The sequence below is a fragment of the Ahaetulla prasina genome, chromosome 5 (assembly GCF_028640845.1).
Source record: "Ahaetulla prasina isolate Xishuangbanna chromosome 5, ASM2864084v1, whole genome shotgun sequence".
Classification (NCBI taxonomy): Eukaryota; Metazoa; Chordata; class Lepidosauria; order Squamata; family Colubridae; genus Ahaetulla; species Ahaetulla prasina.
The window spans coordinates 108,329,679-108,346,352 of NC_080543.1; the positions used below are offsets into that span (position 1 = coordinate 108,329,679).

At 39.5% G+C, this 16,674-nt stretch overlaps 2 protein-coding genes across 3 annotated transcripts in view; one reads left to right on the top strand and one right to left on the bottom strand.

The window, feature by feature from the left end:
• Positions 1-16,674, bottom strand: part of NALCN (sodium leak channel, non-selective) — a 463,243-nt gene that overhangs the window by 263,170 nt on the left and 183,399 nt on the right. The gene's annotated exons all lie outside the window — the stretch shown is intronic.
• Positions 6,295-16,674, top strand: part of ITGBL1 (integrin subunit beta like 1) — a 218,778-nt gene continuing 208,398 nt past the window's right edge. For both annotated transcript variants that reach the window (XM_058184760.1, XM_058184761.1), the window contains exons 1-2: positions 6,295-6,528; positions 8,180-8,391. In XM_058184760.1, the coding sequence (XP_058040743.1) occupies positions 6,428-6,528; positions 8,180-8,391 (313 nt within the window). In that variant the 5' untranslated portion in view covers positions 6,295-6,427. The remainder of the gene's footprint in view (positions 6,529-8,179; positions 8,392-16,674) is intronic.

The window sequence follows — 16,674 nt, forward strand, 5'->3', positions numbered from 1 at the left end:
ATCAACAAGGGAAAAATACTGACAAATGAAGGAATCAAGATGCTGTTATGACCCAGGTTGCCTAGGAAAATGCAGGCTTCAATAAAGTCCTTTATTGGTCTGCTATCCCAAGACAAATGGCTGTATAATGGCCAGGAAAATTCCACCCCAAACATTCCCGAAAGCAGCCACCCGCATTCAGTGCAGCATAATCCCACAAATTAAAGCCAATAATCACCAGAGCTGATTCATAAGGCAAGAAGGACATCCATAGTCCAAAAACAAGGTGTAAAGTCTAGAAGGCAAGATCCATGAGTCATTAACAAGATTCAAGGTCCACAAGCAAGGTCAGTGTCCACAGGGTAGACGACATTTGACCCTCTCACAGTTACTGTTGTTGAGCCAGGTTTCACCTAATCTGTACTTGTGCAGTTGGTTTTTCTTGCCTAAGTGTAAAACCTTACTTTTTTCTACACTGAATTTCATTTTGTTAAATAGGGCCAGTGGTGGGATTCAGCCAGTTCGCACCACTTCGGGAGAACTGGTTGTTAATTTTCTGAGCAGTTTGGTGCACTGGTTGTTGGAAGAAATCATTAGGGCAGAGAACCGGTTGTTAAATTACTTGAATCCCACCACTGAATAGGACCCTTTGTTCAAGTCTGTTGAGATCCATGTGGATCTTGAGCCTCTCTTCTGGAGCACTGGCTATTCCTGCCCGCTTAGTGTCACCTGCAAATTTGACGAGTTACCTTTATATTCTCTCATCTAGATAATTTATGAAGATATTGAAGAATACTGAGTCTAAAACAGAATCCTGGGATACTAGCTGCTTATTTGCCTCTATGTGGATATAGTTCTGTTAAGGATTACATGTTGAATACAATTTGTAAGCCAATTACAAATCTGGTGCTGCTGCTGTCTATCCCACATTTTTCTAATTTACCAACAAGTAGCTTGTTGTCTACTTTGTCAAATGCCTTATTGAAATCCAAGTATACTATGTCCACAGCATTTCACTGGTCCACTAGTTTAATCACTTTGTCAAAGAATGAAATAAGATTGGTTTGGTGTGATCTGTTTTTGACAAACCCATGTTGGCTTCTGATTATAACTTTGTTTGCTTCTAGGTGTATGCAAATTTGTTGTTTGAATATCTTTTCCAGGATCTTTCCAGGCTGATTGGTCTGTAGTTTCCTTGGTCTGGTCCCCCACTTTTTTAAATATGGGAACCACATCAGCTCTTTTCTAGTATTCAGGTAGTTCCTCAGTGCTCCAGGAACTTCAAAAGTTATGGTACAATGATTGCAAGATCACATCTGCCAATTCTTTCAGAACTCTAGGATGTAATCCCCCTCTCCCTCAATACCATCAAGGCAATTAACACTTGAGCAATTCCAGACATTAGATACATTGCTGTAATAATGGACTAAAGCAAAACTAAAAGCCCTGAATAGGAAGGCCAAAACATAATGAATCATGACATTCACCCCCGCAGCAACTTTGACAGACTGTATATACAGTACCAAGGAACATTGGTAGGTGTGGAATGTTGCAAGTACATCAGACAGTTGAAGAAGAAAAAAAGGGCATTGGAAGAATATCTGAAGGACAGGGAAGAAGACGCACTGAAGCATCAAACCATGAAGGCTTACTGAATACCCAAGAGATTATGCTGGCCTAGAAGAAAGATCAAATAAGGAATAGAAAAGAAACATAGCAAGATAAAATATTACATAGCTAGTACATTTTTAAAAAGGAGAGATAGCAAGAAGTCCTGGCAATGGCTAAAAGCAGGAAAATTGAAGGAAGAGACAGAGGGACTAATTCTGACTCCACAAGACCAAACCTTAAGAACAAATGCATTTATTGTAAAGTCAAAATTGAGAAGAAGCAACAGATAGCAAATGCCGCTTCTGCAAAAAAAAAAAAAAATGGAAAAAAAACAGTGGGCCATCTAGTTAACTGCTGCAAGAAGACTGCACAAACTGACTACAAACAATGGCATGACAAAATAGCAGCAATGGTGTATTGGATATCTGTAAGAAATACAGATTTGACTGCAAGCAAGAATTGGCGTAATAGAAAATGACGAAGCTAAAATGCGTTGGGATTTTAGAATTCAAGTAGGCAGATACTTACCCCAGACTTAATAACTGTCGACAAGAAAAACCAAAAAAATCTGGATGTTGGGTATTGCAGTACTTGGAGATAGCAGGCTACAAGAGAAACAATTGGAAAAAATCACAAACAGAAATACCTGGAAATAGAAATACAATGATTATGATAAAAGACAGCAAGGTATCAATGGTGCCTTGACTAAACCTCCTAAAACATCTGGAGTACCACTTGAACACCATTGGCATTGACAAAATCTCCCATTAGTCAATTGCAAAACACAGCTTTGCTTGGAACAGGTTATATACTACAATGGTACCTTTGAGGGAAGGTATATGCATTAATATCATCAAACAGCAACTGCCTATCCGAGGTCCTTGGGAAGGACTCCATAAGTGGCTAAAAATGCCAATTTGTCTGAATATGTGGCTGTGCAATCAACCATGAATTTAATTTATTATTAATTTACTTAATAATAAAGAACAAAAGCATGCATTGGCTGATAATTTAAAAGACAGCCAAGAACAAGCATATATGCAAGTTACTTACTGGAATTTACTGAACGTACAGAAGACAAAATACGAATATTAAAATAATGTAATAAAAACATGAACAATATACTGGCAAGGAAATGGTTTAAATGGTCAATGTCAGACCTGCCCCAACTTAGACATTTCGGAAAGAAAGAGGTGGCAGACCTGACACTCAATTTCTATGAAAGATTGAAGGGAAAGTGGATGAAGATGAAGCCTGGCAATTGCTTACAACTGGAACATTAAAAAAAGGAACTGAAGGCTTGATTTTGGCTGCTCCCAAAAGCAAGCTATTCAAGCTAATCTAGGCCAGAATTTTAAAAAGACACCATCAAATGATTTTGGGAAGATTGTACAAGAAGCAGATGGAATAGTAATTCAGATATTAGTTCATATGAGAAGATCACACAAACTGATTATAAACAATGGCATAACACCGTTGCCAAAATGATTCATTTAAACACTTGTAAAAAAATTACCATGTGCCAATAATAAAAAAAAATGGTAGGAATATATAGTAAAAAAAAAGTAGCTGAAATTGGGCAGGGTAAAATATTGTGGGATTTCCAAATACAAACGGATAAAACCTTGTCCTATAACATATCAAATTTAACTGTGAAATTGTGGATAATTGATGTGGCATATGATAGAATAAAAGACAAAGAATTGGAGAGAGTATCAAGGTCTGAAAAGGTCTGCACTGGATATCATACTAAAACATTGTAGACAGTAGTTAGAAAATCTACGCACAAACAAAATTGCCATCTGTCAGTTACAAAAGGCCACACTGCTTGGACCTGCATGTATACTACATTAATACATTACAACATTCTGGTTCTTGGGAAGAATTTGCTACCTATGAAGGTTGATACTAACTAAAGAACTGCCATCTTTAGGTACAATACATAGTAATATGCAGCTGCGCGGGTGATTGAGGGAGCCACACGTTGCTCCCGGGTAACACCGCTCCTGCGCAGTCTGCACTGGCTACCTGTGGTCTTTCGGGTGCGCTTCAAGGTGTTGGTTACCACCTTTAAAGCGCTCCATGGCTTAGGGCCCGGGTACTTACGGGACCGCCTGCTGTTACCTTATGCCTCCCACCGACCCGTACGCTCACACAGAGAGGGTCTTCTCAGGGTGCCGTCCGCCAAGCAATGTCAGCTGGCGGCCCCCAGGGGAAGGGCCTTCTCTGTTGGAGCACCTACCCTCTGGAACGAACTTCCCCCTGGTTTGCGTCAATTACCTGACCTTCGGACCTTCACGTGAATTGAAAACGTATTTGTTTATCCAAGCGGGACTGGCTTGATTTTTAAATTTTTAAATTTCTGAATTTTAATAATTTTAACTGGGGTATTTTATTATGGGTCTAATTCGACGGTTTTAATTTTCAGCCATTTATAGAATATGTATTTTAATTGTTGTTTTAATTTGTACATTGTATTGTTTTAATTTGGCTGTACACCGCCCTGAGTCCTTCGGGAGAAGGGCGGTATAAAAATCTAAATAATAAATAAATAAATAAATAAAAATAATAAACCACTGGAATGGTGCTCCTGTGTAGGACACTGAGGTGATATTTCAAGGGCTGACGGTCTTGAAATGTATGTTTACCATGAATACATGTTTCTATCCCCCCAAACTAATAGCTGATGCAGGTTGTTGGCTTGCTTCCTTATTTAGTCTTCCTTCCTACCAGGCCACACTGAAGATGTTCAGTCATGCCTGCATTTTGATTTCTTCAGGGCCATTAAATACAGGAAAGCGATAGTGGAAATATTTGGTCTAGTAGTTAAGGCACTAGGCTAGAAACTAGAAGACTATGAGTTCTGCCTTAACCATGAAAGCTGGCCAGGTAAATTTGGGCCAGTCACTCTCGCTCAATCCAACCCAGCTCACAGGGTTATTGTAGGGAAAATAGGAGGAAAGAATATTATGTATGTTCACCACCTTGAGTTATTTATAAAAATAAAATATTTATTTTTACAAAATAAAAATGAAAGTATTATTATAAAAATAATAAAGATGAAATAAAATAATAATTAATAAATGTGAGAAAAAAATAAAAGATAAGAGGATCTAGGGCAGTGCTGGCAAACCTATGGCGTGCATGCTGGAAGCAGCACACAAAACCAACCTGCGAAGAATGCGCGGCCTTGCTGGCTCTTATTCTGCGTTGCTGTGATCACACGTGCCGGTCAGCTGGCCGTCGCGCAAAACCCGGAAGAGTGGAATTTTGTCATACATGCGCAGGCTGGCATCCGAACTTCTGGATTGATGTCATGCGCATGCGCAATGGCCAGCTGTTCATCGGGCGTGCGTCCATGCTGGTATCTGGGTGTTCAGATGCCAGTTCGCACATGCATGACGGACCACCACTCTTCCAGGTATTGGCATTCTTGCGCATGCGAAGGCCAACGGGGCTGCGCATAACTCACGGGATGATTTTGCATTCCACTTCTGGCATGCAGGCCGGCACGCAGTGACGTCAAAGGTTCGCTATCACTGATCTAGGGCATGGAACATGGAAGAACTTTTATCCCGTATGCACTGGCAATGTTTATAGACTTTATTCTGCGGTAGAAGAAGGTGTAGTAATGTTTTTCTAAAGTTTCAATAAAAATATCTTTTCAGTACCATACAAAGCAAGTTATTGCACCAATAGCAGATTTTAGATATTCCCTCCAGCACTGTACAGTAACTATGAGTGGAAAGGTTGAGTTTCTCTCTTTTTATGACTTCCTATTCCCCGGTGGCAGCTATTTTACGAGGGGAAAGCTGAATATGTAAAATGCTATTGTATCTTTTGTATAAAGATACTCGACAAACCAGGATTAGTGAAATGTAACCTTCCTCTCTCACTTTTTTCCTGGACTTGGCATAGGAAGAGAGGTTGTGATTCTACCATTGTAAAGCCATCTTGCCTTTTTTGAGCCTCCAAAAAATGTACCTGTCTAAGCTGATTATTTCAGTGCTTCACATCTATGCATCAGCAAATAAATACAGAGAGCACCCACTGCTTTATAGGTTCTTTGCCCTGTCAAAAAGATAAGTGCTTGGGGGGGAAATATCTAATTATGAACACAGGAAATGCATGTTTGTGGATCTGTGTTCTGTGTGTTTTGCCTACATGCAGTCAAATGCATAGTGACAAGCCTAGTTTTGCTCCTATTTGAAAACTGATTACATCTCTTACATTGAGCAGATGCTTGGACACTGCAGTTGTTGTCAGCTTGACATCCTGAAGGTCAGCAGGAACAGCTTCTAATGTGCTGCTTCTGCTGGCTGAGAGGGAGGGGAAGCACCAAGTCACTTTCTCTTTTTCCTTCTCCACTGAAGAATTTGAAGCATTCACCTGTGCTTTTAATGCTACACTGAGTATGGCTGGACTTCCCTGCCAAACCGACCAAAGGACATATTTCTCCCAATCTTTTTACCCTCACTCTCACAAATCTCCATTCATCAAAGATCACGTCTGGAAAAAGGTGTCTTAAGGGCTTTTAGAATCAAAGTGTTTGCTCAAAACCATAAACAGGATACTTTATTATGTCAAAATAAGCCATCTGGCTGTACAACTGTTTCTAATTACTTCCCAGCCTAGATTGTAAAGTTCAGGGTTTGGCACTAGCCTTTCCTTCCAGGATGCTGCCCAAATCCAGCTTCCAGACAGCTAATCAAAGGCACTTGGTGGAGCACAGTGGGGGAAGAAGCTGGTTTTGGCCAGCTCAGAACATAGGAAGCCGAATGGGTCTCTGTGTTTGAATTCTCCAGGAGAACTTTTACCGCCGCCCTTGGATTTAATCATGCATACAAAGGGCTTTCTCCGCTTGGTGCTGCTGCTATTCACCTCTTCAGTCTTCATTTTGTCGCCTGCTGTTCCACAAAGTTCATCCTTGTCCCTGCGGTAAGCTCTATCAGTCTGCTTTAGCAATAAGCTTTGAGGTCTGGACAACAGGGTGCAGGGAGAAAGTGTTGCTAAATAGAGAGCATCTATGGCTTTTTATTTCCTCAAACTGCTGCTTGTCTCTGTAACTTTAAGCAGAAATCCCCTTTTGATGCAAAAACAAATCTCTTGATGTACCGTTTGTTAGCCAAGCGGAGATATACGCCATGCATCAATGCTCCGAATGAGTGGGGATAGGCTAAACTGGCCTGGAATTTTGAATGTAGTGCCCCCTTGAGTACAAAAGGGGACTTTCCAAAGTGTATCTGGGTCTTTAAATAGTTTCCATTGAAGCTGATCTACTGATTTATAAACTTGCCGGTCAGGGCTGCCAGTTTCATGCTATTCCATTTAAACTCATGTCTGCTAAAATCCCTGACTCAGAAATACAATAATAAAGAAATGCAGACATCTTCAAATACTCTGGTTATGAGACTAGCAATGTATCCAGGAGTACTAAAAAGACCCTGGCCTGGCATTTGTACAGCCTAGAATGTTTAGCTCTATACTTAAAATCTGAATTTTAATGTTGAAAATGTTGACACCTTAGTGGTTCCTTTATCTAGATTATTCTCTTAAAATCAATCCCTTTAACAACAATCTGAAACTTTTTTGGGGGGAATGGAGAACTGGTGAGCTATAATTACAAACGTCTGATACTTTGCAATTTAATAAATTCCTATAGAAAGGTTTCAAAGATGAATTTTCTCATGGGAAATAAATGAATTGTCAAAAATAGAGATGACATGTCTGATAACTTGGACAACTTGGTCAAACATTTTGTGCTAACAATGATTCTATGTTAGATAACCTCTTTATAGCTGTCTATGATGAGTCAGTTTTAGGATTGTGCAGTGCTTCAGTTTCAGTTCCCAAAAGATGCTTCAGAATACATAAATTTGTAAGCAGAACAGTTGCCTGTTTAAAGCACCTGTGTCAGGTCTCATGATTCTGAGAAGACCAGGCTGCTTTAAAAAGCTGCAGGAAGTCTTACACTGAAATTTACATGTTTCTGAAGCACCTTTTTGGAATCAAATCCAAAACACTGTGCAGTCATAGTAAGCGGCATCCTTTTTATTCTTGAATCTTTTCAGCATCCTATAAAATAGTTCATTTGCAGATCAGCAGAAGCAGAAGTGTGGATCCATTTTAATAAATGTGTGGCTGATAGAATGGTTTATCCAGGGGCTAATTCAGATTGTGTGGTCTTTGCAGAAGAAAAAGAATGCAATGAACCAAGTTTTGGGTTTGGTATGGTTTGGTTTTTTTCATAGCGGTAATAACCCTGTGATCAGGGAACAAATGAAGGTATATAATATCATCAAGAGAGTAATTGAAATGGAAATGGGTTGATCACATAGCAAGAAGAATTGATGGCAAGTAGACCAAGGCAGTCATAGAATGGATCCCATTTGATAAAAAGCAAAAGAGACCTAAAACAAGATAGATCAAGAAAGCAAGCTCAGGAGCATATAGGTTGGAAACATGCAGAAGAAGCCTTCATCCTACAGTGGATAGCTAAAATGAGATGATAATGATGATGATGATGATGATGAAGAAGAAGAAGAATGTCCATGTCTTTGCAACTTGCTATTTTTTTCATCCTCTTCAGGAGTGGTTTAAAAAGCACCTCATCTTGTAGACTTTCCCGATATGAGTCAGAGCAGCGATGCCAAATCCCAGGTGGAAAAATGTGCAGCGGCAGAGGCCAATGTGACTGTGGGGTCTGCATCTGTCAAGTGACTGAGCCAGGCAAATATTATGGGCCATTATGTGAATGTCATGAATGGGTGTGTGAAACCTATGGTGGAGAAATCTGTGCAGGTAAGCAAGATGCAGCAATTCCAAAGGGTTCGACGGTATGTTTAAGGACCAGTCCTGGCAATTTTACATCCATTTGAAACAGTGTTGTGTTTAGAAAATTATGGGCATTTTTCATTGGATTCTTTTAAATTTCTCAGTGTAGATAAATGAACCCACCAACAGAATTAGAATTAAAATGGCACACTCATTGAAGGACAATAGTAAGACAACAACAACAACAGTGTTATAGAATTAAAATTCCTCATCCCCTCCATTTTTAAATATTTCGGTCCTTTGTAAAATTGAACAGAAATTTTAACTGAACTGATATTTCTTTAACTGAAATCACTTTTGACTTTGGAGTTGGATTGATGGACTAGCATTAATTTGATACCTGTTTAAAGGTAAAGGTAAAGGTTCTTCTCGCACATATGTGCTAGTCATTCCCAACTCTAGGGGGTGATGCTAATTTCCGTTTCAAAGCCGCAGAGTCAGCTCTGTCCAAAGACATCTCTGTGGTCATGTGGCTGGCATGACTAAATACAGAAGGCACACAGAACGATGTTACCTTCCCACCAAAGGTGGTCCCTATTTGTCTACTTGCATTTTTTACTTGTTTTTGAACTGCTAGGTTGGCAGAAGCTGGGGCAAGTAATGGGAGCTCACCCTGTTATGTGGCACTAGGGATTCGAACCGCTGAACTGCCATCCTTTCGATCGACAAGCTCAGCATCTTAGCCAATGAGCCACCGTGTCCCTTTTTTAAGAATTATACATTTAAAAAAAATTATACATTGACATATATTTTGTTTCCACCGCGTCCCTGATATTAGTATTAGGGCTCTGATATTTGGATTTGGGTTTTTTTGGAGGGTGGGCGGGTGGAAATGCATTTGAGTCACTGTTGACTGGGGGTTTTTTTGTTTTTATTTTGGGCAAAATTTCTGAAATGACTATGGCTGAGAAAGAGTGACTAGACCAAAATCACCTAGCTGGCTTTGTGCCTAAAGGCAGGATTATAACACAATCTCCCATATTTTAGCCTAGTGCCTTAAGAACTCTCTGACACTGCAGTTGGAACACTAGATTTCTTTCCTATAGTTTAAGACAGAACTGAAGCATATTTATTTTTTGAAGTTTAATACTGTTAATGGTTTTAGCTTTTATATTTTATATCTGTTACACTCTAAGATTGTTTTTATTTATACTTTTTCTGTAAGTACTTTGTATGATGCCCAGAGCTTTTAAGGGTGTCATATACTTTATCTGAATAACTAAAGGTAAAGGTAAAGGTTCCCCTCGCACATATGTGCTAGTCGTTGCCGACTCTAGGGGGCGATGCTCATCTCCGTTTCAAAGCCGAAGAGCCAGCACTGTCCAAAGACGTCTCCGTGGTCATGTGGCCGGCATGACTCAACGCCAAAGGCGCACGGAACGCTGTTACCTTCCCACCAAAGTGGTCCCTATGTTTTCTACTTGCATTTTTACATGCTTTAGAAACTGCTAGGTTGGCAGAAGCTGGGACTAGTAACAGGAGCTCACCCTGTTACACGGCAGCACTAGGGATTCAAACCGCCGAACTGCCGACCTTTCGATCGACAAGTTCAGCTGTCTTAGCCCCTGAGCCACCGCGTCCCTCTATCTGAATAACTAAATAAGCTTAATTATGTTCTGAAAACTGATCCAATGTATACAATTAAGCAGATTCCCATGTTTCTGATAAATTGAGCAAGGAAGTTGCTTTTAAATACTTCTTCCACATTGTTATGCAGTCTGATCAGTGGTGAAATCCAATTTTTTTTACTACCGGTTTTGTGGGCGTGGCTTGGTGGGCGTGGCAGGGGAAGGATACTGCAAAATCCCCATTCTTTCCCCACTCCTGGGGGAAGGATATTGCAAAATCTCCATTCCCTCCCCACTCTGGGGCCAACCAGAGGTGGTATTTGCCAGTTCTCCAAACTACTCAAAATTTCCGCTGCCGGTTCTCCAGAACCTGTCAGAACCTGCTGGATTTCACCCCGAGTCTGATTTACATCTACTGTACATAATGCAGGATCTCCAAGTTGATTTTCCTTTTTCAGATACCGTATGCAAGGTAATTTAACATCCTTTTTTTAAAACTAGTGATTCATTCCTGCTTATTTAGTTAAAGATAATGCAAATGCTTACTTCTGTTTACACAGTGCACTGATGATAGAGGAATGTGTATGAATTTTCTGATTAGATTCACAAAATCAATCAATCAATGTCTGGATCTAGTCACCCTTCATTCTTTTTGCACTGTGGAATTGTGCTCTTTATATATTCTGTGCATCTTTTGCTCTTTGTTTTGACTTTTATTGCAATTAGAATGATGGCAGATATTACATTAGGCATAAAAAAACATTTCCTACCCAGAATTCCCCTTAGACATAGCCTACAATGTCAGACCTACTCAGATTAGTGTGTATTTCAACATCTATTGTGTATTACAAAGTAAGATTCAGGCACATGTCTACTGGATTATAGGCACTTACCAGGGACTGAGCACTGTAAAACACACTCATTTTTTTTTTGCATATACATACATAGATAGTTGCACAAGGAAGTCTTAACTATTGAGCAGTTTCAATCAGATGAGAATAGAAACCATTGTACAGTATAAATAATACCTGTATTTTCAACTGTTCTAATCGCTAATTTTCTGTTGTCAAGAGTTTTGTAAATCTCAATATAGGGAAACAGAGGAAAACATAATTTCCTCGTTCGTCAAAGTGCAGGATGTATTTTTTCCCCAGATCATATCCTGTCTTAACATTTGTCCCCTTTCCATGAAACGTGTCAGTTTTTTAGGCCAGCGCCTACAATTAGGTCAGTAAGAACATTACAGAGAATGCCAATAATAACAAATACATGCCAGTAATGTGCTTGGAAGATATTATAGGAAAAAATTAATACTAACTCATTTTAGCATCAACTCTATTAAAAGGAAAATATCCAATGTCTAAGTAAAAAAGCTTTACTGCCAGAAGCTATTAGATATAGTCATACATTTACTGTTATCTAGTTCTCAGGAGAGTCACATATTTACATTTAGGAATATTTTCAGTGAAAATCCTGTCTTTTTTTAAAAAGAGAGCAGTGTTCCCATATGTGAGGGAGAGTGCCATCTCTCCTTAGCCACCAGATTCAGAATTTCGTTCTGTGTCAGAATCATGTTTTCATCTCTGAGTCTTTGTGGCAATCACAATCACAATTGATTTGGGATCTCTTAAAGCAGGGGTCTCCAACCTTGGCAACTTTAAGACTTGTGGACTTCAACTCCCAGAATTCCTCAGCCAGCAAAGCTGGGAGTTGAAGTCCACAAGTCTTAAAGTTGCCAAGGTTGGAGACTCCTATCTTAAAGGCTGTTAGGAGCTCACAACGTCAACATAGCCCATCAAAATTGTTCATGGATTGAAGTTTGTGAGGGCAAACAAAGCCCCATTGCCCTCTTCCAAGGGGGATAACGTGCAACTGGACTAGCTATCTCTGCTATCTTGTTGTTATTGTTAGGCAGTGGTGGCTTCGGAGTGTAAATGTATGCTGTTTTCATATAAAATGAAACTGAAATGTGGCATCACCAATATTTATTCTAAAACTTAACTCTGAAACATTATTTCAAGCTCACCATGTCACGTTGTTGTCACGTGACTTTTGCGATGTTTTTCCCATTTGCGGAGCTGGTGTAGGCTTGGCCTGCATGTGGTGCATCCGGCCCACACTCAGGCCAAGTCTGACACCCCTGTCTAAAACAATTGGCTTTTCAGCACTAATCCTCCCTGAATCCCATGGCATTTTAGTACTGGGCCAGGAGGAGAATCAGGATCACATTGCTTAACTGTCAGACACTTTGAGTTCATAACATTCACAAATTTCTTTCCTCTATACAATACTATTACATAGAATTTTTTTTTAACTAAAGCAGGGAGTGCTTTATACAGCAGGTGCTTAAAAGGATTGTATTAAAATAGTTTTAGATCATGGAGGTAAATGAAGAATTCCATATCTGAAATCCTGGAGCATTTAAGGGCTTAAACATTATGAAAATTCTCACCTAAGAGCACAAACAAATCTCTCTTTTGAGACAGCAATTAATAAAGTTTTAAATATTTTGTGTTTGGGCAGGAGTTTGTATTTATTTCTTGCATATATGAACGCACATGAATGAACAATAAAATCTAAAACAACACTGTGGGTCACAATATACTTCAAGTAACAGGCCATTGGTATAGAAGAGATTTCCCATTTCACCATGGATAATCAAAAACTATCAATGGATATTGAGGAGAAATAAAATTGAGAACATCTCATGTTTGCTTGATGGATTACACACTATGCATCATTATCAGGGAAAAATAGTAGATTCAGAATGCTATATATTAGTCCTGGCATCTATCATATTTTGGAATTTGCCACATGTGGAAATGTTTTAGATAGGATATGAACGTTCTCTGAGGATAAACGGCAATAATATTTTCCATCCTTATTCAAGTACAGAAAATATTCTCATTTGTTCTTATTATGCTATGAAGTTGGATTATGACCTTTCTCTATTTTGAAAGTAATGCTGATTATCTGGAGCAGTAACATCAGAAGGGTTCTGTACCGCTAGCACTGATGATATATTGATAGTACAGATGGTCCTCAACTTATGATGAGAATTGAGCCCAAAATTTATGTTGCTGAGTGAGAATTTTTTAAATTGAGTTTTGCCCCATTTTATGACTTTTCTTGCCACATTTGTTAAGTGAATCACTGCAGTTGTTAAATTAGTAACATAGTTACTAATTTCCTTTGTATTAATTGATTTTACTTTGACTGTAAACCGCCCTGAGTCGTTTGGGAGAAAGGCGGTATAGAAATCGAAACAATAATAATAATAATAATAATAGTTGTTAAGTAAATCTTGTTTCACCATTAACTTTGCCTATTAGAAGCCATTAAAAAGTTATCACATGTCCCTGAGATACTGCAACCCTCATAAATGTGAGTCAGTTGTCAAGCATCTGAATGTAAATCATGTGACCATGGGGATGCTGCAATGGTCATAAGTGTGAAAAATGGTCATAAGTCACTTTTTTCAGTGCCGTTGTAACTCTGAAGGGTCACTAAGTGAACTGTTGTAAGTCGAGGACTACCTGTACTGTAATAGCACAACAGGACTGCAAAATCTCAGACATTTACTAGATGGCAGCGAAAAGAGTTATCAATATCTCCGCTACTGTTATCTACAGGTAGTCTAGTTTTTTGCAGCTCATATATAAATAATGGAGGTAATGAAATATGAGCCAGAGGAAAGCAAGATAGTCCTATTTCTTCTTCTGTTAAGCACTACTTTAGTGAAACAGTGAATTAAAAAAAATGTTTATATAAAATGAAATCTAGTGTGACCATGGGACCTGAAGGTAAAAGGCAGTTCTACGGGAAGTTGATATGGGTAAAAAGGAGAGTGGATCTTTAGGCAGCCCATCATTCCTCATTGTGTTCAGTTCACAGGTAATGCTAAGCCAGCAAATGGTTTGTTTTAATGTGTTATATATGAACTCAACCATTGTGGCTTATTCCACAAACTATGGTTAAAACAAATCATAAATCTAACCAATGACTTCTTACCTCATAGAGGCAAGAGGACAGATTTATTGGAGTCCTTGTTTGGTGTTTGCTTGCCCAATATTGAGGTAGGTGGCAGGGATATACACGAAAACTTCTCCCAGTCATCCCTGCATGTTGTGTTTCTGCTCAAGACTAATGCTCCTTTCTGGAAAGTACTTCCGGGCTCTTTTAGACACTGCCCTATAACTAAACTCCTGAAATAACAAGTTTGATTTATTCAAGTCATTGCTCTGTTCTCTGATTGGCCTTGTTTAATTCAGGGTTTGATCTGTAAGAAGAGGATCCCTGGGTTCAGGTTGATGCTGTAAGACAGAGGTCTTCAAACTTGGCAGCTTTAAGATTTGTGGCAGGAGAATTCTGGGAGTTGAAATCCACAAGTCTTAAAGCTGCCAAGTTTGAAGACCTCTGCTGTAAGACCTTGAGGCTTGTGGGTGAGTCATAGACAATAGCCGGGGACAATAAAAGCAAGGTTTGTTTGAAGGTTCTTTTTTGGGGAGGCTGTGATTAGCCTGAGTAAACGAAGTCCACATAGAAGTCAAATAGGGAAGGTAGACGTGGAATCCATGATGTGACAGTCTTCAGGATAATTTGGCATCAAAGTTATTGAGGGAGCATATAAATTTGATTGGGGACTTCTTTTGTATTAGAATTTGAGGCTGAAATTTAAATACGGTCCATTTTCAAGTTAAGTCATTTGAATTGTTTTTCTGCTTTAATTAACTAGATTTTTTTACAATCTAGTAAATTTAGTAGAGTTAGTAAATCTAGTAGATTTTTTACTTACTAAATCAGGGGTCTCCAACCTTGGCAACTTTAAGCCTGGAGGACTTCAACTCCCAGAATTCCCCAGCCAGCAAAGCTGGCTGGGGAATTCTGGGAGTTGAAGTCCACCAGGCTTAAAGTTGCCAAGGTTGGAGACCCCTGTACTAAACCATTATAAGAAGCTGGCTGTTTGAAAAGTGGACCCAAACTTAATAGGAGTCCTTTATACACAGCAAGAGAAAGCAAATAGAGCACATATACTCTACTCAGATTTATTCAAAGATGCACAAAGGCCTAGAATTTAAATATTAGCTTAGTATTATAAGCAAATTAAGTCATTGTTTCTGAACATAGCCTATAGATTAAAAATAAAGTATTTAGAGACATGCTGAAGATTAACAAATGTTTTGCAGAGAATAGCATTTTATATTGAGTTATTAAAAATTAGGTTATACATGATGCATGTTGAGTAGAATATAGTGAATTGTGAGGCCACAGAGAACTGTAATAAAAACTGCAGACTTAATTATTAAAGTGTAATTGTAAAACAAATGAAATGGATGTTTATATGCATTATAATGTCAATATCCTGGGAAGTTCTATTTTAATATCCAGTGGGTTAAATGGTACCTTAGTGGATTTTTACGAGGAGAAAATAGCAAGCTAACATATTCCGGAACAGTGCAGATGCCACTGAGGTTGAGACCAGTGCCCAGGTAATGAGGCCAGACCAGCAGAGCTTCTCTGGATAAGGAGAAGCCATAAAAGATCTATTTGTGCTTTGGAAGGCATCTCCTCACGAGGAAACTGGCTTTAGAAGGACCCTGAAGGTGTGTCGTGTCCCACTCCTCCGCTGACGGCCGGGTCAGGGAAATCCAAATCAGGCTTGCCTCTGCAGCTCTGCCCAAAGTCCTAGCAAAGTCCTCAGAGCAGGCAGGAGACCAGAAAGTGACTTCAGCAAGATAAGTTCGACTTTGCCTGACTCAGAGACTGCCAGAAAGCAGATCCTTTATATAGGTGTGGCTCCATGACTCAGCACTCATTAAGGCCTGCCCCTCCCTTCCTTCTGTTGCCTCCGCCTATCCAGTCTTCTGATGCGAGGGTCACTCCAATCAGCAGCTGTTGGAAATAAACTTTCCTCAGGCTCACATGCTGTGGAGGAGGGGGAGGGGTCTAGCTGCTCCGTTTGCCTGGGCATGGAGCCAGGGCTGGGGCCGGGGTTGCTCCCTCCTCTGCAGCCTGCTTGGGCATGGAGCCAGGGACATGTTTACTTTCATCTAATTCCCAGATTACCATGGAAAAGCTTACGTTCAAATTTAACTGCCAGTTTTAAAGATGGATCTTTTTCCTTCCCCTAACACAAACTTTTCTGAGATCACATTCTATGATGCTTCATCCATGATATTGGTAAAAATGCAGACAGAGGCTGGGCTGTGGCTAATTTCTACTGGACCCTTGAGGCTACTATATTCAGGGTCTTTCCTCTTTGGTTATTGAGTACTGCCCTTCATGATTGTTTGGCTTGGGTTGCAGAAGGAACTGGACACTGACTTCCATCAAGATGTTTGCCTGCAAACATCTTCTACTTTGGAAAAGAAGAGTGTTCCAAGAAAACAAACGAGGGAGCTAAGGAGATCAATTTAAATTGAGAAAAATGGATAGATTCTACCTGAAATAAATGCAACACAGACTTTGGGGTGGAAATGGGGAGAGGCAGCATTTTGATTACTTCCATCATGTTTTTCATAGCCCATGAGTTACTTCAGGGGGTTATCCTAGCCCCTCATTGGCAGCATGTCATTCTCTTTATTTATTATTTTATTTATTTAATCGTATTTATATACCGCCCTATCTCCCGAAGGACTCAGGGCGGTTCACAGGCACTTAAAAAACTCAACACATAAATACA